The sequence below is a fragment of the Tenrec ecaudatus genome, chromosome X (genome assembly GCF_050624435.1).
Source record: "Tenrec ecaudatus isolate mTenEca1 chromosome X, mTenEca1.hap1, whole genome shotgun sequence".
In the NCBI taxonomy this organism is placed as follows: Eukaryota; Metazoa; Chordata; class Mammalia; order Afrosoricida; family Tenrecidae; genus Tenrec; species Tenrec ecaudatus.
This window is the reverse complement of record NC_134548.1, coordinates 4,027,408-4,051,052: the sequence shown is the minus strand read 5'-3', so window position 1 is coordinate 4,051,052 and position 23,645 is coordinate 4,027,408. Positions and strand designations below refer to the sequence as shown.

The 23,645-nt window shown below is 59.5% G+C and overlaps 1 protein-coding gene across 3 annotated transcripts in view; it reads left to right on the top strand.

Moving 5' to 3' along the window:
- The window catches only part of LOC142434205 (neuroligin-4, X-linked), a 72,857-nt gene that overhangs the window by 15,895 nt on the left and 33,317 nt on the right, over nucleotides 1-23,645 (top strand). The window contains exons 3-5 of one of the 3 annotated variants that reach the window (XM_075538902.1): nucleotides 4,843-4,858; nucleotides 17,394-17,453; nucleotides 20,118-20,270. In XM_075538902.1, the coding sequence (XP_075395017.1) occupies nucleotides 4,843-4,858; nucleotides 17,394-17,453; nucleotides 20,118-20,270 (229 nt within the window). The remainder of the gene's footprint in view (nucleotides 1-4,842; nucleotides 4,859-17,393; nucleotides 17,454-20,117; nucleotides 20,271-23,645) is intronic. The other 2 variants (XM_075538901.1, XM_075538903.1) reach the window with 2 other exon arrangements.

The window sequence follows — 23,645 nt, the reverse complement described above, 5'->3', positions numbered from 1 at the left end:
GAAGGGGCGGTGCTAGGTGCTGCACATGACAGAAAGGAGCGGGGCTAGGTGTTACTTGCGGCTGGGATGGGCAGGGCTAGGTGCTGCCTGTGGCAGGAAGGGGCGGGGCTAGGTGCTGCACATGACAGGAAGGGGTGGGGCTAGGTGGTGCGTGTGACTGGAAGGGGCGGGGTTAGGTGCTACATGAGACAGGAAGGGGCGGGGCTAGGTGCTGCCTGTGTCCGGAAGGGGCGGGGCCAGGTGCTGCGCATGGCTGGAAGGGGTGGGGGCTAGGTGATGCATGTGTCAGGAAGGGGCGGGGCTAGTTGGTGCGTGAGATCAGAAGGGGCGGGGCCATGTGCTCCATGTGACCGGAAAGGGCAGGGCTAGGTGCTACGTGTGTTGGGAAGGGGCAGGGCTAGCTGGTGCATGAAACCGGAAGGGGCGTTGCCATGTGCTCCGTGTGACAGGAAGGGGCAGGGCTAGGTGATGCATGCGTCAGGAAGGGGCGGGGCTAGTTTGTGCGTGAGATCGGAAGGGGCGGGGCCAGGTGCTCCGTGTGACCGGAAGGGGCGGGGCTAGGGGCTAAGTCGCCCGGAAGGGGCGGGGCCAGGTGCTGCATGCGCAGGGGGCGGGGCCAGGCGCTGCGCGTGGCAGGAAGGCATTGGCTGAACCAGATGGGCGGTGCCAGAGCTGAGGAGGCAGCTTAGCCATGGCCGCCCCTGAGCTGCCGGACCTTGGGGGCCAGAGCGCTTCCCAACGGAGCCATCGCCGGCCCCTGAGCCCGGAGCGCCCGCGTCGGGAGCTTAATGCAGCCGTGTCCACTTCCTGCTGGCGCGGGGGGGGGGGGGTGGGGGGGTGGGGAAGGATGGCCCTCGCGCAGGACGCCGCCGGGTTCAGCGCGTCGGGGATCCGCCCGCACACGCTCTCGAGCCTCAGTGCGTCCCCCGTGCACAGCTGCTTCCACAAAACTGACCGCCTGGGGGGCCGTGTCCCGTGTCCTGTGTCTGAGCAGGAGCAGCTTCAAGTCCCCGGGCCTGCTCTCCAGTTATTGTTTTGCTTTATGGAGAGATTGCGTGTGCATGCATGCACACAGGTGCACAGACATGCACACACGTGCAGACATGCACACAGGTGCACAGACATGCACACACGTGCACACACAGGTGCAAACACGTGTACATACAGGTGCACAGACGTGCACACACAGAGGTGCACAGGTGCACACACAGGTACACACAGGTGCACACACACAGGTGCGCACACACACAGGTGCACACAGGTGCACAGACATGCACACACAGGTGCAAACGTGCACACGCGCACACACAGGTGCACACACGTGCGCGCACACACAGGTGCAAACACGTGCACATACAGGTGCACAAACATGCACACACGTGCACACACAGGTGCACACAGGTGCACACAGTGCACACACAGGTGCACATACACAGGTACACGTGCACACACAGGTGCACACGCGCACACACGTGCACACACGTACACATACAGGTGTACACGCACACGTGCACACGCAGCAATGCACAAATCTAAGTCGCTTCGCCAAGCCAGGAGAGCACGTTGCAGCGTCTTGATTCACCACGGATTAAAGACGACACACACATGCGCCGTCTGCATTTGCTGCGCTCCGGCCCAGGAGCCCCAGTGCAGCGGTGGGGCAAGGTGTTTCGTCCCGCTGTGCACGGTCTTCGTGGGGCAGGCCCACGGGGGCGCTCGGGGATGAGGACAAGCAGGCTCGCCCGGCTCGGGCTGGAACAAAGCCTGCCCACCACGCTGCAGCCTGCAGACTCCTCCCTCGTGCACCAAGCCTTTGCTACCGAGCTAAGGGAATAGAGTCTCTCTCTCTCTCTCTCTCTCTCTCTCTCTCTCGCTCTCGCTCTCGCTCTCTTGCTTGCTCTGTGTTGAGTGCCGTCCTCCTCCTCCTGGCGGGGACCCTGGGGCTCCGTGTCCTCTTGCAGTTCCGATGATAAAATGAAGCAAACGTCAAGACAGTGGCTTTTGGACACGCAGTTCCAACCTTAAAATGATTTTCGTTGCTGCTTCTTCGCCGTCATTTTGCGACTGCGATGAAGAATCGGGCGATGCCTGTGAAAGGGTCCTTGCACGAGAACCGCTGTGTTAGCAGGTGTCTGAGCTGTCAGTCCTTGTTAGAGTCGCCCATGCACATCCCTGTCCTGAAGCGCGGCCGGTGGATTGGAAACCCCTGATCTTGCAGGACGACGCCCCCAAACACACGCACGGCCGGCCCGGAACCAAGCAGGCCTCCTCGTCACGTCCGCGTGCGGATCGAGGTCCCTCTTCCACGTTCTTGATTGGACGCCAGGAGCAAAGATTCCGTATCTCATTGGTGAAAAACAAACAAACACGACCTTCGATTGCAGCCCCACTTTGGAGACACCCCCCATCGCACCCCGAGCAAGCGGGGTCTCAGGCACCTGAGCGTGTCCGTGTTGCCGGGAGCACTGAGCCATCTGCACCCCTCCGTCCACGACAGTAGAGCCTGTGGGACACACGTTGTTCTCCTAATACTGCAGCTCACAACACACAAACACAAACAAACACACACAGAGTCCGCTTCTCGGGCAGCAAGACAGCCGGAGCTGTGGACTCCCGGGCCGTGGCTGCCGGACACTCAGCCCCTGCGTGGACGGCATGGGCCCGGCGGGTCTCCCTCCCGTGCGTGAGGCGTGGCTCTGGGTCAGAACCGGCTCCGTGGACCCGCGTGGGGGCAACGGCTGAGCCGAGCTGCGAGGGGCCGCGGCGTCCACGTGAAGTGGACACTGAACTCACCCCGTGGCTCCACCTGCGGCAAACCCACCACGGCTGTTTTTATTTTTGAAAGTCCTGCCAGAAACAGGATCCACCTGCAGCGCTCGGGGCTTGGTTTCTGGTTCTTTCTGAATTTTATTTTCCCTTCTCTTCCTGGACGAGATCTGAAAACAAGGCCATCCCACGCCGGCTGGGCCCTCGGCGACTTATGGAAGCAGGTCCAGATGGCCAAGCCCACGGGAATCTGCTCCCTGTCCCCCCAGACCCCCCAGCCCGCGTCCCCCACCTTCTCGGCACTTCGACGCTCACCCCAAGGGGACGGACAAGGCTCCGCTCCTGCCCCCCAGGCCCCAGCACGGCCATATGTCCAGCTCCCTGGACGGCGGTCAGGGCTGCCGGCCGCCCCTCGGGACACTCCCTTTAGAGATGAGACCGGATCAGAGCAGAGGCTGCATGCGGCTGCAGAGAGGTGCCGGCAACGCGGGGAACAAGGGGAGCAGAGACACCAGGAGGATGAGGGGAGCGAGGGGCAGGGAGAAGGGGGGACCCGACCACAAGGATCAGCCTAGAACCCCTCCCTGGGGGACGCGTGACGGCAAAGTGGGGCGATGGAGGATGATGCAAGATGTGGGAAATGATCTATAACTGATCAAGGGATCCTGGGGGAGCGGGAGAAACGGGGGGCTGGTCTCAGGGGTGCAAGCGGGAAGAGGACGCTTTGAGAACCTGATGGCGGGGTGCAACGTGTGCAAACGCGCTCAAGGCGCTGCAGGAACGTAGGGGTGGTGATCAGAGACGGACGAGCCCCCCATGAAAGTGTGAAGGAAACCAAAGCCACCAGGTCCCTGGGGTGCCCCCCCCGAGGGTGACGGTCCCTGGGGTGCCCCCCCGAGGGTGACGGTCCCTGGGGTGCCCCCCCGAGGGTGACGGTCCCTGGGGTGCCCCCCCGAGGGTGATGGTCCCTGGGGTGCCCCACCGAGGGTGACGGTCCCCTGGGCTCCTCCCGTCTCACAGCCCTGCACCTGGGGGCCAAGGAGCCCGGTGGGGTTGGGGTTCAGCGCTGGGCTGGTAACCGCAGGGTCAGCGGTTCGAACCCCCCCAGCTGCTCCATGGGAGACGCACGAGGCTTTCTGCTCCGGGCAGAGAGGCCGTCTGGGAACCCCCCTGGGGAGCTGCTGCCCCGTCCTCCGGGGCTCCTTCCGGCACCGTCGTGGCCAGGGGAGCCCACGGCTCCTGGGATGGGACCCCGGTCCGGCACCTGTCCTGCCGGGGCCTTTCGGCAGCTCGCTCGCCGTCAGCAGAGCCTGGGTTGCAGAATCCCGCGGGCGTCCACTGGCAGCCCAGTGAGGGGCAGCAGGCAGGGGCCGGGCCTTTGTCCCGTGTTCTGTTCTCAGGGCCCTGCCCTCTGCCCTAGACCTTCCGTCCACCCAGCGCGTGGGCGGGGTGCGCGGGTGGGGAGTTGGGGGTCCTTGCGACCAGAGTTGGGGTAGAGGAAGGGTGAGATGGGGTCTTGATGCCTCACGGTGCAGGGGAGCAGGGCTAACATCTCAACTAAGGCAGCTCTCTGCCCTCGAGTGGACGCTGACCTGCCGTGACCCTGCAGGACAGGGCGGAGCTGCCCCTGGGGGTCTCCCAGGCGGTCAGTCTGCACGGGAGCCGATGGCTTCCTAAGGAGCTGATGGATAGGGAGATATATAGATAGATGGATGACAGATAGATAGATAACTGATAAATAGATAGATGGTTGATAAATGGTAGATAGATAGATGATAGTTATGTAGATAGATATGTAGACAGATACATAGTTGGATAGATAGATAGAGATTATAGATAGATAGATAGATAGATAGATGGATACATGATAGATATGCAGATAGATATGTAGATAAATTGATAGATATGTAGATCAATAGATGATAGATGGGTGGATAGATAGATATGTAGATAGATATATAGATAGATGGAGAGATAGATACATAGATAAACAGATATGCAGATAGATATGTAGATAGATGATTGATATGCAGATAGATTGATAGATATGCAGATAGATGATAGATGGATAGATAGATATGTAGAGAAATAGGTAGATAGATATAGATGGATAGATAGATAGATAGATAGATACATAGATAGATAGATAGATAGATAGATAGATAGATAGATAGATAGATAGATAGATAGATGGAGAGATAGAGAGATAGATACGTAGATAGATACATAGATACATAGTCAGACAGATAAACTCACTGCCCTCGAGTGGACGCCGGCTCACCAGGACCCTGCAGGACAGGGCGGAGCTGTCCCCGGGGTCCCCCAGGATGTCCGTCCGTCCACCAGGGAGCCCTGTCTTTTCTGGTCGTTTCAAACTTCTGCCCGTGCAGGTGGGAGCTCCCCGTAGCTTTCCGTTTCTCTCAGGACTAAATCTCTGTGTTCCACTGGCTGGAGGGCCCGGCATCCATACGCCCCCCCAAAAAGCTTTCCTCTGTGGGTGTCCTCTCCCCCGTCCCCCCATTCTCTCCTCTCCCCGTGTCTGCTTCTCTAGCACGGGGCAGGGGGGGGCGCACACAGTGCTGGTGGAAAGATGGAATTGAAAGATAAAGGCATTCCCCCCCCTCACAGACTTTTGGAAGCCGCCCCCCCTTTTTAGCTGTGTCCGTCCGGGTGCACCAGGGAGCCACATCCACAGCGACGCACACGTGTGTAAGGAGCGTGTTACAGAGAGGTCAAGTGCACGCTCACAGAGCATGCTCTGGAGCACGGGGCGCTGAGACGGAGCACCCCCCCCACACCCGTCCCCCCTTTGTGCCCCGCGGTGATGCACGGTGCGTGGCTCCGTCTGGCCTGCACAGCAGCTGTTTCCTGCGTTGAGCAAATCGACCGGCACCGAGCAGGCTTGTTTTTCCCGGCCGGGCTTGGAGCTTGGAGCCCGGGGCTCGGCGTCCAGCAAGCCGTCCGAGGGGGCTCTCTGATCTGGACGTTGTAATCCCTACGGATTTGCCTGTGTTCATGCACGTCCTCAGCCGGCTCCCTCCCTCCCTCCCTCGCCCCGCAGTCCTTTCCGAAGACAAGATCCAGGGATTTGCAGGGCTGAGCCTCCGTAATTCCCTGATACGTCTTAAGATGCGATTTCCTCTTTGCTCTGCACCGACGCGCCCTCCCTGCACGGAGATCCAGGGGAAAGACTCCCCAGGAGGCTGCCGGCCACAGCGAGCCTCCCGCGCGCCGGGGACACCGTGGCCCGATGGGGGGGTGCTGATGGACTGCAGCTGTGTCGCTCGTGACCCCCCTTGGGTGCCGGGAGGAACCAGGGGCGTCTTGTTTGGACGAGCGGCGAGGTGACATTGAGCAGCGGGTGGCCATGGCCGGGGGCCGCTCTGGGGTCTCCGACGGGTGGAGGGAAACGGGGGCGACTTCCGAGATTAAGGACAAAGAGGCGCAGCCTCGAGATGAGCCACAAGCAGCTCGATGGCTGTGTGTGTGAATATATCAATATGTGTGCGTAGCAAATCAATGCGCGTGCATGCGCATCTGTGTGTGTAGATCAATATGTATATTATATGCCTGTGTGTGTGTGTTTATGTCTATATGTCATGTGTGTGCGTGTACATATCTGTGTGTTTATATCACCATGTGCGCTTATATATCAATATGTGTCTGCATATGTAAATCAGTATAGATGTGTGCATGTGCATATATCAATACATGCATGTATATATTGATACATATGTTGACATATCCATGTGTGCACGTGTGAGTACATAAATCTGCGTGTATCCATATGTGTTTATATGATCACATGTCGATATGTGTGTATGTTATCGATACATGTGTGTGCACATGCATACCTATCGCTACATGCGTGTGCATGTAACAACACATGCGTGTATACACCTGTGTGCGCACAGATCAATGCATGTACAGATGAGCGCGTGAGTCCCCATAAATGCATGTGGGTCTCAGGCCATGTGTGGGCGTCAATACAGGCATCGGCCAGAATCGCTGAGATTCCCGCTTCACCACGTGGGGAAGACCAGGACCCCGGCTCCGGCTCTCACCCGGGCTCGGAAAGGCTCCCAGATTCCCAGCGTCCGCTCCCTGCTGCTCCGTAGCCGGGAGCCCCGCCAAGAACAGGCAGCCCTCGGCGCCCGGCACAGCCTGCTCTGCGCACCCACGGCCGCCTCCCCCAGGCTCCATCTGCCACGGTCCCGCCATGCGCACACCTCCTCCCCCAGCCCGATGTTCTGTCTGTCTATTTATCTATTTATTTATGTATGTATTTATCTATCTGTTTGTTTATCTATCTATTTACCTATCTATTTATCTATTTACCTATCTATATATTTATCTATTTATCTATTTACTTATCTATTTATCTGCCTATTTATCAATCTATTTATGTATTTATCTATTTATTATCTATGTGTGTATTTATCTATCTATTTATTTCTCTATCTATCTATTAATCTACGTATTTATCTATCTATTTACTTATCTACCTATTTATTTATCTATCTGTTTACCTATCTATTTATGTATCTATTTACCTATCTATTTATCAACCTATTTACCTATCTATCTATTTACTTATCTATTTATCTATCTATTTATGTATTTATCTATTTATTATCTGTGTGTTTATTTATCTATCTATTTATTTCTCTATCTATCTATTTATCTATTAATCTATGTATTTATCTATCTATTTACTTATCTATCTTTTTATTTACCTATTTACCTAACTACCTATCTATTTATCCATCTATTTACCTATCTATCTATTTATCTATCTATCTATTTATTTATCTATGTATTTACCTATCTATCTACCTATATATTTATATATCTATTTATCTATCTAATTACCTATCTATCTATTTATCAATCTATTTGCCTATCTATCTATCTATTTATTTATCTCCCCGCTGCTTTAGATTGGGGGTTAATTAGACAATAGTCCCCGTGTTTGCTGCGTTACACACAGGCGACTTCTCTTCTCTGAACCGACTGTATCCATCTTTGGAAAAAACCCCTTTCCGCTTCTGCGGATCGCGTAGGGAATTCCCGACAGGAATTCGCTCGTGCACTCGGCGCCCGTGGGAACAACCCACCTCGTTTGTCGCCGAGCGCGGTTTCGGGTCAGGTGGGGACCGGCGGAGCCCCCGCACTGGACGGAAATCACACGCCGAGGGAGGTGCTTCCACACGTGTGTGTGTGTGTGTGTGTGTGTGTGGCGGGGGAAGCTGGCTGACAGCGCCCCCTCCTGTTTCCAATGCCCGGGTGCCCGGCCACCCATAGCTGGTTCTGCATTAGGAATCCCTCCCTCAGGTCAGCCCTGCAGCGTGCCCACCCTCGGCATCGCCCTCAGGACAAGCACCCGGTGCTGGTGGTCACGTCAGGGCAGTCACACGCCACCCGGCCCCCTCGCCCCAGGTGCTGCTCCCGCCTCACGTGCGTTGGGTGCCGGGCGTGCAGCCTCTGTGTCCACCCGTGCCCTGCGAGGCCCCTCTTTGACCTGCGGGGAAATAAATAGAGATAGATAGATAGATAGATACATAGATAGATAGATAGATAGATAGATAGATAGATAGATAGATAGATAGATAGATACAGAGATAGCTGGATAGATAGATAGATAGATAGATGGATATGTAGATACATAGATGTTATATAGATGGATAGACAGATGGATAAATAGATACATAGATTGATAGATGGATGGATAGATAGATAGATAAATACATAGATAGATAGATAGATAGATAGATAGATAGATAGATAGATAGATAGATAGATAGATGTTAAATAGACAGATAGATAGATGGATGGATAGATAGATACATAAATAGATAGATAGATAGATGTTAAATAGACAGACAGAGAGATAGATAGATAGATACATGGATAGATAGATAGATTGTTAGATGCATAGATGATAGATAGGTGGATAGACAGACGGATAAATAGATACATAGATTGATAGATAGATGGATGGATAGATAGATAGATAGATAGATAGATAGATAGATAGATAGATATGTAGATACATAGATGTTAGATAGATGGATAGACAGACGGATAAATAGATACATAGATTGATAGATAGACGGATGGATAGATAGATAGATACATAGATAGATACATAGATAGATAGATAGATGTTAAATAGACAGACAGAGAGATAGATAGATAGATAGATACATGGATAGATAGTTAGATTGTTAGATATATAGACAGATAAATAAATAGATAGAGAGATATGTAGATACATAGATGATAGATGGATAGACAGACGGATAAATAGATGCATAGATTGATAGATAGACGGATGGATAGATAGATAGATGGATAGACTGATAGATAGATGGATAGATCAGTGGGGCCCTTCCAGCAGCGGCAGGAAGGGGGGAGGAGGAAGAAACGTCCAAAGACCGTTGCCCGGCTGCCCGGCCATTTCCCCGTGGACGCTCCGCAGGCCCCTGACCCGACTGCTTCCCGCTGAGCGTCAGCCCCGCCCTCTGCCCTCGCCTCCTCCGGATCAACACGGGCTTTAACCTCCCGGGCTCCCGAGGGAAAGGCCCACAGGGCGGATCACCCTGTCCAGACACGCGACGCCGTGTCAATGCGCCCCCTCCACGTGCCTCCTAGTCTCCCCGAGACACACCTTCTGGGCTGGCGAGCGAAAGGGGGGCAGTTCGAAGCCGGCAGCCGCTCCATGGGAGAAAGACGGGGCTCTGTGCTCCCGGGAAGGGTGCCAGGCCTGGGGGCGCACAGGGCCGGCTCTATCCGGTCCAGCGGGGTCCCGGCAAGGCACTCAGGGCAGGGAGGGGCAGTTTGGGTTTTTGGGGGGACATCAGTTTGTGGGGCTCGGCCCTGGAATTCTCACCTTCCTGAAGACCCGGGTTTGCTTCCCCACCAATGCCCCTGTCCCTGTCCCTGCCCCTGCCCCTGTCCCTGCCCCTGTCCCTGCCCCTGTCCCTGCCCCTGTCCCTGCCCCTGTCCCTGCCCCTGTCCCTGCCCCTGTCCCTGCCCCTGTCCCTGCCCCTGTCCCTGTCCATGCCCCTGTCCCTGTCCCTTTCCCTATCCCTGCCGTGAGGCCCCACAGACGTAAGTCATGACGCTGGACCCCAGTAGACCTGGAGGAGAGACGGGGGTGTATTTTTGAAAATGCACCAGGGAGCATCCGTGTGGGGACAAACGTGTTGCTGGCGGGCGGGCAGCACCAGACAGTTCATGTGCGTGGGGCGCAGAGGGGCCCGGAGGCTCGGGATCTGCAGAGCGGCTCGACCTTCCCGGCCGTGGACAGGGCCATGCAGCCAGGCTGCTGCCAGGAGGACGGGCGCGGGGAGCGAGCGTCGGCCATCAAGCAGCTGGAGGGCCGTGGCCGCGTGGGTGTGCCCTGTGCTCTGGGGCCGTAACTGAGGGTGGGGGGGGGGTGCGAGCACAGCCCTCCCGGGCGCCGGGGACCAATGCCTCCCAGGAGAAGGCCAGGTCGGCCATGGCTTTAGAGGTCGGCTTCTTTGGGGTTCTTTGGGGAGAGCGAACCCCAAAACCTCCCTGCCCCCAGGCCCACCTGCCCCTGTGTCCGCAAGACCAGCAGAGCCTTGGCTGTTGCTGCCTCCCTCCTCGACGCCTCCCCGCCTGCAGACCACGGGATCCGTGGACCCAATCCACCAGCTGCTCGGTGGGCGAGAGGCTGGGTAGTCGGCTCCTGCAACGATTGACAGCCCTAGACACCCCGCCTCCACCTGCATAGTCTGCAGTCACCTGCATGTCCACGTCCACTATCTTGTCCACGTCCACCTCCACCATCTGCAACGGCACCTCTACCACGGCCACGTTTGTGCCCACCGCCTTGTCCACGTCCACTGCTGCCACGTCCATGTCCACCGCCTCCCTCAGCCCCACCACCTTCACTTCCACCTCCACCTGCACCTCCTCCACCTCCAGCCGATGCAGAAGCGACGGCGCCGTGGCTGCACCCAGTGGCTGGGCTGCGTGGCCCGCCTGCAGACTCAGCCTGTCCATCGGGGCGCCGTGGGATAAAGAGCTCGCTGGAGGCCGGACACAAGCTCCCTCCCTGCAAGACCTTCCTGCTCACGAGCCACGTGGACACAGGCGGATGCAGCCGGAGCCCTGGAGCTGGAGGAGCCACGTGGAGGCCACGCCAGCGCTGAGCTGCTTCCACGGCCACTGGATCCACAAGACTCTGCACCCGCTGGCCTGTGATCCCCCTGCATTCGGTGTCATTGCATGCATTGCACGAGTCTGGGGAGGAATTTATTGATTGGTATTGGACAGATGGACTAATATCGGATTGATGGACTTGGTCTGGACGGGGCTGGGCTGTTTTCTAATGTCCAACTGCTCTTGTCTAGAAAGTTCTTGGGGCCGTGTCTCTGGTCCACCCCGACTGGCACACGCAAGGACCCAGGGGGTAGAGCAGAGCTGCCCACCTTCCCCTGCACCCCCCCGGGTCTTCCAGGCCCCGTGGGCTCCAGCAGCCTCTCGGCTTCTGCTGAGTCTCCTGAGCTCCGATCAGGGCCACGGCGAGAGCGGGGCAGGACCCGGCCGTGGTCTGATCTGTGTGCACGGGTGGCCGCTCCTTGGGCGAAAGATGAGGCTCCCTGCTCGGGGGGAGAGGTCAGCGTCCCTGAGACGCTCAGGGGAAGTCCCTGCCCTGCAGGGTCACGGGGGGCAGAGTCCAGCCCATGGCGGTGTGGGGAGGGTCGGGCCCCACATGCATCAGGCTGCTCCCCAGCCCGAAGGACACCCACAGTCCCATGGCTACGCATGTGCAGTGGGGACCCTTCCCGGCCCCTCGGTCCCCTCTTTCTGCCCCTTGGTCTCCCCGGGGCAGCAGGGAGCCCCCTGGCTGGTCTCCACCTGCTCCTGGCCGGCGCTGCTGCAGCTTCAGCAACGTGTGCAATGCACCCCCTCCCACGTGGACCCCACGGTGCTGGGGCGAGTCATCCATGCGCCCCCTGAGCTCCTGCTGCAAACCGGGGTTCCCGCTCCTGACCCAGCCCTGGTGCCCCCCTTGCAGGACGTGGCCTTTTCCCCCCGGGGTGGCTCCTGCCCGAGCTCGTTTGCACCTGTCGGTTTGGGGCACCGTGTCAGGGAGCCATCCTGCAGAGCACGCAGGGGGCCCCGCTAGTGCGAGGCTTGGAGCGGAGTTTCCAGGCTGCAGGAAGGAGGCGGAGGAAAGAAACAGCCCCCTCCCAGCCCCGAGCACCCGTCACTGTGGGGGGGAGTGTTTGTGGGGGGCCGTGCAGAGGACAAGGGCCCCCGGGGATCCTGGGATGTCATTCTTCCGGGCGGAGGTCACCAGGTCTTTGCAAACCTCGCCGTCACCGGGGCAGCGCCGGGGCACCTGCTGCAAGACGGGGCTTCCTGAAAACCGGCGATTCCATGGGGAGTGGAAGCCGACGCTGGAATTCCAGGTGCCCGGGTGTGGTGTGTGTGCTTTCTCTGTCTGCTGCTTGCAGGCGCCCCTGGCTGGGCGCCGGCTCCTCGTGGCCCCGGTCAGTGCCGACGGAGCCCCTGCCCGGCCCTGCAGCTTCCTCCCGATTGCCGTCACGTTTGGGGGGAGCCCGTGGCTGCCGATGCCGGGCTCGGCTGTCTTCTCATTCCGGGTCGTAGCCAACAGGATAGTGGGGTGCTGGGAACCTCGTTCCATCCACGCCCCGGCCACGGACCTCCGTCCTGCACCTTCCGGCCTCTGGGGTCAACTCGAGACGATTCAGAGGGAAGGGGCAGAGTCAGGTCGCCGCTGGAGGACCTCGTGTGGAGGCGCCACGGAAATAAACAGCTCGCTGGAAGCGGGGTGCCCCCACCTCGTTCTTCTCCCTGGGAAGCATCCCTGCTAACAAGCCACGCTGGAGGCCACGCTGATGCAGCCCGAGCACTGGAGCAGGAGGAGCCACGTGGAGGCCACGCCGGCGCTGAGTTGCTTCCACGGCCACTGGACCCACACGTGTCACTCTGTGGTGGTCCGGTTCCCCGTGTTATCCGTGTGGGGTTCCCAGCGCCCACGTCCTCTGAAGCAGACGAGCCTCTTCCCTCTTCGTGGTCTGTTCTCCGGCTGGAGGCGCCACGGAAGGAAATCCACGCCCCACGGGAGACGCTGCTGGGACTCGACGCCCCAGGGGCAGGTCTCCCCCATCGCGGCAGCACCCGGGCCGCCACGGCGTGGCACGGAGACGGGTGTGTGGGTGAGCACAGGTGTGGAGTCCTCTCTAAGGTCAGCACGGGCTCCTGGCCCCCCATCAGGAAGAGCAGCCGGCACGTTGCCGCGGAGAGATGGAGGGGGGCAGCGTGGACCCCCAGGGAGACAGACGGACGGATGGACGCGGACTCACACTGGACCGTGACCCATTGGGAAGGCAGCCCTCCTGCCGACAGCCGAGACCGACCACCAGGAAGCCGTCGCTGATTCCCGGCTCCCCCGGGATCCAGGTGTTGGGGCGACAGAGACCAGGGGGCTCCGGCTGCCTCGGGAAGACGGCTCCGAGGGGATTACAGGACGGAGCACCTTTCTCTCCTGTGTTTCTGCAATTGGGGCAAGATTGGTGCCCCCGTTTCTGTCGGGACAAATATAAGCCTGTCTACACCGTCCCGTCTGGGATTCTGTCCCGGACGCCCCAGCCCAGCACCTTGCGGAAGCCCGTTACCCGGGCGCGGCGGTGCAGCTGAGTCGGGGGGACGGCGGGGGGTGACATTTTCGTTACTGAATTTCCTTTAATCTCCTGCTCCCCGGAATGGAAGGAAAATGAGCTCAGATTCCGGGAGCTGTTCCCGTTTTTATTAGTCCGACTCGGGAAGACGCCTGGAGAACCCCGAGCCGGCTCTCCGCGGCCCCGACATGTAGCTGGATGCAGCCGATGCCGCCGAGACCGGGCTGAACCCACGGTCTCTGCATGACCGCCGGGCGGTGACCTGGGCTCTGTCCCTGCGACGGAGGTTGCACGCAGGACAGGGCGGCCCCTGGGGGCCCCAAAGGTTTCCTAGAAGATCGAAGAATCGAGAGTGGCCGGCACGATGGCCTGTCCTCCCATCTGCGTGGACGCGGCAGAACAGAGAGCTCCGTAGAGCTCGGACTTTCAGCGACTTGTCGGGAGACAGACGTCCCAGGGAAGAGCATCCTGCTGGGCAAAGCGTGGGCGGCGGTGGAAGAGGCAAGGCCGCCCGGCAGATGGCTGGACGCAGGGCCGCAGCCGGGCTCCCCGGGCACAGGGCCAGTGTGAGGCTGGCGCAGGGCTGGGCGGCATTTCGCTCTGTTGTGCGTTCGGTGGCCGAGCTGGGACGGACCCAGAGCCTCCGACGGCCACATCGCCAAATCCAAACCGCGGAAGAGGACGACTTCTCCCCACCTCCGTGCAGGAGCCTCCTGATCCCAGAAAAGCCTTGCACGCCACGGCCGTGGCCTCTAGGCGTGGCCAGCAGTCGTGGTTGCCAGGTGTGGTCATTGCCATGCGGGCTGTGCAAAGCCTTCCCCAGTGTCCACGTGGATGGAGACCACGTCCCTATTGACCACGTGAGTCGATGCCACTTTTCCACTCTGTCCACATGGACCAAGACCATGGCTCCTCCCAGTGTCCACGTGGACCTAGACCACTGTTCCACCATTGCCCACGTGGGCGGAGACCACGACCACAAATGTCCACGTGGACAGAGACCACTGTTTTCCACGTGGATGGAGACCACTGTCCCACCACTGTCCACGGAAGACAAGGAGCTGCAGGATCCACGTCAACGTGAGCAGAAACAGAGCCCGTCTGGGTGCAGTCAGAGAGGAGGAGGTGGCGAAGGCAGGTGCCTGGCGGCCCAGTTTCGTGGCTCTTTATAAAGTGTAATTCGCGGCTCGCACCACCGTCCAGTGGTCAGGAGGAAGACGAGGCCGTAGAGGGCGAGGCCCGGGACACGGTCACCCAGCTCGGGGGCCTGCAAGGCGGGAGAACAAGGCCAACGCGGTCAAGGGCAGGGGTGGCTCCGGGCCGGCACCGGTCACTCTGTCCAACGAGGGGCCTCTCTGTGAGCGAGGAGAGCCGGCTGCCGGCAGCGAACAAGACCTTGGTGCAGGCGCTGTTCCGTTGCTGGCGAGGCGGTTCTCGTTCGTGGGGCGCAGCAGGCTTACGTGCTGAGAAAACTCGGGGTGCAGGCTGGGGGGAGTCCCAAGAGCCGACCTCCAGGCGGGTGGAGGAAGGAACAGGCTGACCAGCAGCACCCCTGGAGGACGGACGGCCTGCACCCGCTGCAGAGGGAGTGCCCGAGGCCGTAAAGGGGTTCAGAGGCAGACGCCCCCTCTACCGAGCACAGCGAGAAGCCGACTGCCCGTCAGGAAGGAAATGCCGCGCCGGACACGCACGGCGGAGCTGCACAGTGGGCCTGATGGCCAAGGCAGACAATGGCTGTCGGAAAGAGAAAGGGGAATGGGGGACGCGGGTCCAGGCCATCCGTCCTCCAGGGGGGCTGCCTGTTCATTCCTCCGGCAGCCGGCTCTCCTCGCTCACAGAGAGGCCCCTCATTGGACAGAGTGACTGGTGCTGGCAGGGGAGCCACGGCGCTGCCCATCTGGAGTCCAGCCGACCACACAGGAGGACGCTGGCTTGTGGACAGATACATAGATAGATAGATAGATAGATAGATAGATAGATAGATAGATAGATAGATAGAAGGTAGATAGAGATAGATAGATAGATAGATAGATATGTAGATAGATAGATAGATAGATAGATAGATATGTAGATAGATAGATAGATAGATAGATAGATAGATAGATAGATAGATAGATAGATAGATAGATAGATGGATGGATGGATGGGCCAGATGATGGATGGACGGACAGACGGATGAATAAAACCTAGTAGCTGCCACACAGAGAAGAAGGGGGCAGGGCAGGAAGCGGGGACACCTGGGTGGACATTTTCACGGAGCACAGAGATGTCGGAATGCCAGGTCCAGACCCTCGCCTTGCCGTGTCCACCGCGCTTACGTGGACGCCAGACAGTCCCGAGGCCTTTGCGGAAGGCGGGCTCTCCCGGGCGCAGTGGGCATGGCCCGTGGTCCTCGCTGGCTGGTCGGGGCCTCCCGGGGGCCCGGAAGGCGGTGTCCCCAGCTCTGCGCCCCGTGTCCGCTGACACCCTGCTGGCCACGCTCCTTCTGGCCACAGGACTAGACCCTCCGGGGATCACGCTCGGTCTCTGAGGCGGGTGCTCGGCTGTCCTGCCCAAGGGGCAACGCTGCTGGTCAGTCCCACGGGAGACCCGGCCTGCGGGCACGGGGCACGGAATGCCGGCGAAGGACACGGGGTGTCCCAGGGACGGACAACAGCCCAGCCGTCTGCAGGAGAGGCCGGTCCCGGGGAGAATGCCTGCTCGGAGGGGACGCGGGGGGCGGAGGACGGAGGGGGGACCCGGGAAGGGAGCTTTGTGCCGTGCCGATGCCTGGGATCCACGCGGGCGCCCGGCCTCCACGGCGAGGCGATTTCGGGGCTCCGAGGTTTGTCCCCTTGACCCGGCCGTCTCTCCGGGGCCACGGGGGCGCAGAGGCCGGCTCTGATTCTCGGGGAAAGCCCGGCACCGGGCGTCCTGTTTCTCTGTGGCTGTGTGTCCGTGGGGTAGGAAGTCGGGGGGCCGTCGGGGAACCCCACGGGAGCAGCTCCACTCTGTCCGTCAGGGTGTCCGTGAGCGAGTCAGGATTGGGGAGGCGTCTTGCTGCGTCTTGTGGACCGTCTGGTGCAGGCGACGCCCTGGGGGTGACCCAGGTAGGCGTGTGGGTTGGAGTCTGCCCCCCGAGCCCCCACGTCCCTTCCCAATCCCAGCCGTCGGATCAGAAGGGACGCAGTGTTCCGAGGCTTGTGTGGATGGAACGGGTTTTTACAGAAAGTGGACGGGGCTTTGATGGACCTCTTACCTGGAAGTCCACCAGCCCCTCCACGGGGGAGCCACGTGGGAACCCACGTCCTTAGGGGGTGAGGACGGGGCCACGCGGCACCAGGGGGTCTGTCTGTGGTTTGGAGAAGGCGTGGACGTCTGGGCGATTCCCAGGAATCCGTGGCACTTGCGGCGTGGCTCTGAAAACGTGGCTTGGATGCTCCCACGGGGCCCCCCAAAAATCACCTGGCGGGCGGAAGTAATGTCTTTGATGGTCACGAAGGCTCTTCCGTGGCCTGGCTCTTGGCTCTGCTCCCCCAATTCCCCAACGGATTTGCTGAATCCGTGGGCCTTGGGAGACTGGTCACCCCCGTTCCGGGTGGGGAGTCTCCCGCCCCCAGGATTCCACGTTCCGTCCCCGTTTCCCCGCCAGCCCCCTCGGTTTTCCGGTCACCCAGCCGCAGCCTCAGGGGGGTGTGCATCGCTCCGCGTGTGACGTTTCCGTTTCCGTTTTTTGCAGATAACAGTGAATTTGCATACCTGCCCTCTCTCACGATCATGCCCCTGCCCCCCCGGAAATCCCAGCGTTTCCCGGGTCCAACGTTTTGGGGTGCTCTTGCTTTTTCTCTTTGTCGATAGTTTCTTTCTTGTGGTTTTTTCTTCTTCCTCTGCTTTTTGGCAAACCTGTTGTTTTTGAATTCTCTTTTCCCTCCCCCCTATCTTCTTCCTCGCTCTGCCCCCCACCAGGAGCCAACAGCAAGAAAAGGGCCGATGGTCTCACCAGTAATGACCGTGGGGATGACGAAGGTATTTTTGCATTTTTTACGCCCCCCCCCCCAACGCTCGAACCCGGTGCATGATTTTGTATCTTTATTTTCTCCCTCGCTCTCTCGCCGTCTACAGATATTTATCTATATATTTTTTGTTGCTCATTTCAGCCTTTTTCTCCCCCTTCTTTGAGACCAGCGATGTGCTTCTCTGCCCTCCTCTCGGGGACACATCGCTGCATTTTGACGATTTTTAGATGCCCCCCCGCCCCCCGACCCAAAAGGGCAAAAAAAAAAACACAGCGTGTGTTTCTGAGAAGGCGCTCGTGCAAAGGAAACCCTCCTCTTTTTAAAATAAAAATTTATTATGATTATTTTTTCTCATTTGGGTTTTTGCCCCGTTTTCTTCTTGTCCCCGGACGGGAACCTGGACGTGTCCATCTTGCATGAGCCGGCTCGTTTTTCTTTCTTCTGCAAACCACTGGCCCCCCTGGTTTTTGGGGGGGTCGGGGTGGGTGAGGGCCGGCATTTTAACTTCTGGATTCCGTTTCTGTTTTTTGGGGGTTCTTTTTGCTTGTTCGTCTGTGTGTTTGTCCTCCGTCTCCCCCTTTTCCAGGCGTGGGTTCTAGACGAGCGGGGCCCGGCGGGGACGGGTCTCGAGTCCTGTCTTAACGAGATGATGTTGTTTCTTTCAGGGGCTCGGTGGCCGGTCACCCAGCCACGCGATAGGGCGCAGACACGCGTGGGCTTAGGGGTGTCCTGCCTCCCCCCGCACCCCTGTTTCTTTCCCATCTCCGCCCACCCCACCTCCCGCCCCCAAAGGGCCCGATCGCCACAGAAAAGGCCCTTCTCAGAGGCCGCCACGTGGGCTGGTGACCGGCCTTCCGTGGGCGAGGGTGGGCAGGAGGGAAGGGAGAGGTGGCGGGTGAGGCGCTCTCCAGCACCCGCTTCCGGGCACCTGCCTCTTCGTGGGGCGGAAGCCTTTAAGCAAAAATGACAAGGAGCCGGCAGGCAGCCCCTTGGGGAGAAGACGTCTAACGTGGATCCGAGCCCACGTGCCTGGCCAACAAGCCTGGTCCCCCCAGAGCCGGGCTCCCTTCCAGAGCCTTGCGGCCCCACGCCTCGGCCTCACGGGCCTGCGGTGGCCTCACGGCATCTCCCCCAGAGCCCACTTGGTCCCTCCGGACATCCAGGTCCCCCACGTGCCTGCCAATCGCCCCCACCGCCTCGGGACACGGTCGGACCCAGCTCGGTCCTCCTGTCCCCTCCGTCTCCTCGGCTCTCCCGTCTCCCTTCCACGCCGCTCTGCTCTGCGGATGCATTTCCTTGGTGCCACGGAATCTCGCTTTCCACGGAACGCCATGGCCGCTGAAAGGCTCTCATCTGCATGCAGCGCCAACGCAGCTGTTGCCTCCTTTGAGGACACCCCGACCCGTAGACGACGTGGCTTCCGCTCCTGTGGTTCATGGACAACATGGTCTCTGCTCCCATTACCCGTAGACGATATGACTTCTGCTCCCGTGGCCCCTAGGTGACGTGGTCTCTGCTCCCGTGGGACCAGGACGTGCCGAGAACGGACTCTGGAGACGCAGGAGCTCAAAGCAACCTTCATCTCTCCTGCCTCGGGCCTCCTCCGTCCGCTCACCTCCTGCAAGGGGCAGGTCAATAAACGCAGAAGGACCGTGTCAGGTGGGGTCCGAGCCCCGGGAGGCGCAGGGTGCGGATCCCGTGTCCAACAGCACGTCTTCTTAGGGAGCCACAGGACAAGGCCACGGTCCGGGACACGCATGGAAAAGGACGGGGGCCATGCCACCGGGGCGTGGGCTTCTCTAAAGCTGGAGCTTTGGTGCCGAGCCTCGGAGTCCCCAGTGGTCTGTGCAACATTCTGGGGTGCCCACGCCAGCCAGCCCGCGGCCCCACCTCCTCCCGGGGCAGCCGGACGGTGCTGCCCAATCCCTGCGCCTGCCCGTGTCCCGGGAGCCAGCGGGAAGCGCGAGGGAGAGTCCAGCCCCGCGTGGGGCGCCGTTTCTCAGCTTGATCGGACGGAGACCCGGGCGACTGCACAGGTTGATGAAGCTGCAAATCCCGCTGGAAAACCCCGCACGCCCTCACACGGGGATCTCTCCGCGACCTCATTAGGCCCCTTTGGCTCCTGTCTCAGGCTGGGGGTGCCCCGCTGCACCCCGCAAACGGAGCCTTGCTCAGACGGCGTTTCTGTCCGTTCAGCTGTATTTTTTCCTCCCCCCGTTGGTGATTTTAAAGCCCGGCTGCGGCTGTCACCCCGTGACCATCTCGCTTCCTTTGGAAAAGTGGAGGGGACCCAGCCGCCCCCACGTTGGACGGCCACCGGCTGCGGGCCGACCGCGGGAGACCCTTCTCCGCAGGCTGGTCCTCGCGTCCGATGAGGGGGCTCCGGTGTCCGCCCGCCGGCCGCCCTGGCATCTTTAGTGCCCCTCGCCCCCGTGGGCACCGCACCCCCCAGGATGCTCCTGTCGGGTCCTCCTCAGCCGTGGGCAGACGTGGGACGGAACAAACAGTGTCCGCCCTGAGCGCCCTCGGCAGCCAGGTCCTGGAGGACGGAGGGTCCTGGGGACGCGGGGCCGTGAATGGCGTGTGCTGCCCCCCTTCCCCCATCATGCGTGTGCGTGTGCGTGCGTGTGCTCTGCCGGAGTCATTGTGCGCCCCGCGTGGCTCTGTGTTCCAGACATCCACGACCAGAACAGCAAGAAGCCGGTGATGGTCTACATCCACGGGGGCTCCTACATGGAAGGCACCGGCAACATGATCGACGGCAGCATCCTGGCCAGCTACGGCAACGTCCTGGTGATCACCCTCAACTACCGGCTCGGCATCCTGGGTGAGTGGCCGCGGCCGGGCGAGGCGGGGGCCGCGGGAGGGAGCCTAAGAGGGGCATTGAATAAGCCAAGGGGCCCCCGGACACCCTGGGAGTGGGGGTCCCATCTGATAACCCCCCCCGGGGGACACGGACATTGTTTCGGCTGAAACCCGCTCCGCTGGCTGAGTTTCTCGCCGGCAGCCTGGTTTGAAATCCGAGCGAGGTTTCAGGGAACGCGGGAGGGGGGTCCGGGCTCAACGGTCTCCCTCTGAGGGGCGCGTGCGAATTCTGGGAAGCGAGCCACGCCGGGCCCGCCACGGAACGTGGGCATCCCCGTGGGGCCCGTGGCCCGTGGCACAGCCGAGCGGGCGCAGGAGCCGGGTCACAGAGGCTTCTTTCCGGCCGTGTTTTAAACCTGTGGCTGGGTCGGCGTGGAAGGAGGCATCGGCCGACTCCGTGGGCCGTGGCCGGTCCACCTGCCACGGCTCATGCAGCCTGACTTCTTCCCAACCTCCTTGACGGGGACCGAGCACGTTTCTCAAGGGAGCGGTCGCGGGCAGCAGGGGCAAGGTCGGACTGCGCTGGAGGTGAGTTCTTGCTCTTTTCCCGAGGGAATGCGGCTTCTTCCTGAGCGTCCGCAGGGCCCGGAGGAAGGAGAGTGTCTTCGGTCATTAGATCGTTGGGAATGGGCTGTATCCGCAGGTCTTTCACGGCAGGGCGTTAATCCGGTGTTTTAACTGATTTATGTGCCCATTGGGCTCTCGGAGAGCCATTGCCTCGGTGCTGAGTGTGTGAGTGTGCAATGCTTGTGTGTGTGCAATGCTTGTGTGTGCAATGCTTCTGTGTGAGTCTGCACTGCTTGTGTGTGCAATGCTTGTGTGTGTGTGCAATGCTTGTGTGAGCAATGCTTGTGTGTGAGTGTGCAATGCTTATGTGAGTGTGCAATGCTTTTGTGTGCAATGCTTGTGTGCGTGTGCAATGCTTCTGTGTGAGTGTGCAATGCTTGTGTGAGTGTGCAATGCTTGTGTGTGCAATGCTTGTGTGTGAGTGTGCAATGCTTGTGTGAGTGTGCAATGCTTGTGTGTGCAATGCTTCTGTGTGAGTCTGCACTGCTTGTGTGTGAGTGTGCAATGCTTGTGTGTGCAATGCTTGTGTGTGAGTGTGCAATGCTTGTGTGTGCAATGCTTGTGTGTGCAATGCTTGTGTGTGCAATGCTTGTGTGTGCAATGCTTGTGTGTGCAATGCTTCTGTGTGAGTCTGCACTGCTTGTGTGTGAGTGTGCAATGCTTGTGTGTGCAATGCTTCTGTGTGAGTGTGCAATGCTTGTGTGAGTGTGCAATGCTTCTGTGTGAGTGTGCAATGCTTGTGTGTGCGAGTGCAATGCTTCTGTGTGAGTGTGCAATGCTTTTGTGAGTGTGCAATGCTTGTGTGTGCAATGCTTCTGTGTGAGTCTGCACTGCTTTTGTGTGAGTGTGCAATGCTTGTGTGTGCAATGCTTGTGTGAGTGTGCAATGCTTGTGTGAGTGTGCAATGCTTGTGTGTAATGCTTCTGTGTGAGTCTACACTGCTTCTGTGTGAGTGTGCAATGCTTGTGTGTGAGTGTGCAGTGCTTGTGTGTGTGCAATGCTTGTGTGTGAGAGTGCAATGCTGTGTGTGCAATGCTTGTGTGTGTGCAATGCTTGTGTGTGCAATGCTTGTGCGTGTGTGTGCAATGCTTGTGTGTGCAATGCTTGTGTGTGAGTGTGCAATGCTTGTGTGTGGGTGTGCAATGCTTGTGTGTGGGTGTGCAATGCTTGTGTGTGAGTGTGCAATGCTTGTGTGTGCACCTGGGCACCTGCTTCCTTTGCCCGCGGCGTCTCTTTGTAGCGTGGAGTTAAGTACCTGACTCTGCACGGAGGTGCAGGCTGAGCTCCCTGCAGCTGCAGCGGGTGGCGGATTCATTTGGAGACTGAGAATCGGGAACCTCGGTCGTGTGCCGGGAGGATCTCCCTTCCTGGGTGGATTTTGACCTGCGGCCGTGTCTCACGCCCCCGGTGTTTTGCAAATCTCAAGTTTCCCGGCACAAGCGCGGCACACAGACAGTGCCGGAAACAGAGCTGTGGCCCGGGAGGGGTTAAGTCCGTCTGCTTTGCAAGGTGCTTGTGGGACACGATGGGCGTGAGCCGGAGGTGCCGCGGGGGACTGGACATAGCAGGGTCGGCTGGGAAACAACGTCGTCTTCCAGAGCCGTGTTCCCGCTCCGGGGATTGTAAGCCGACGTCCCCTGTCCTTTCTGCACGTGGTCAAAGCACGAAGGCTCTGCAAGCCCGTCCGTCGGAGAGAATGCTTTGTGGGCACCTCTCGGGGGAAGGGGGATCCGACGCCGACCGGGCACAGCCGGGTTTTTGCAGCCTGGAGGCAAAGCCGACGCAGTTCCGTGTTGGCTTTGAGTGAACGGGGAAGGGATGTGTTTTGTCTGCTGGTTTCTGTTCGCTCGCTTGTCGTTTCCTCGTTCTGATCTGTACGAGGCGTTCAGAGTTAAGAGGATCGTCTGGGGGGGATTTATAGGTTCCCGGAGGCGTTGCGGGGCTGGCTGGGATAAAACGGGGGTGGGAGGTGAGGGGGGGGAGTTCTGTGTCCGTAATTCTGTTTAGACATCTTTCCCCCGCCGTCCTCTCCCTCTGAATCTCGCTGCACAAAGTCTCCACGTGCCCGCTCACCCCCACGTCACCCCAACAGCCAGAAGAGACGCCCCCAGATGCGTATGGATCAGGATAAGCCATGCACCCCTCTCGCGTGGACACGGGCTCATTCCCCATCGGAAGTCCGTCAGGAGGATGTGCCCCGGCTGGGATCCAGGCTGCGCCTCGTCTCTACGCCGGAGCCTCCGATCTCGGAGAGCACTGGCCTCCCAAGGCTGGTCTCCAAGCCGCTCCCAGCGTGGCCGGGCTCCGCCAAGCCCGGGGGGGAAGGGGGGGCCGGTTTATCCTCTGGGAGAAGGGATTCCAGGAAGCGGATTGGCCAGTGTGCAGAAATTAGCTCCAACAACAGACTGGGGAAGCAGGGTGGGCACGGACCGTGGGGAGCCCCCCCCCCCACCGGACCCCAGCAGTCTAAGCAAAAGGCTGGGAGGCAAGGGGACCCCACATTCAGAGACCTTTGCTACGCATTGCCCCAGGAGAGAAATCAGCGTCCTGTAAGCAGAGACTCTCGGGGATTTACCAACCCGGACTCGCCGCTGCTGAGTCCCACTTCCAACTCGGCGGGACCCTGGGTCGCTTCCCCAACAAGCTCCCCGTCAGGAGGGAGAACAAAGAAGCTGGAACCCCGAGCTCGTTCTGCAAACTGGAAAGAAGCAGCGACAGCAGAACGCTCGTGCACCTGCCTTGCAAAGCCGAGAGGCGGGAACTGAGCTGA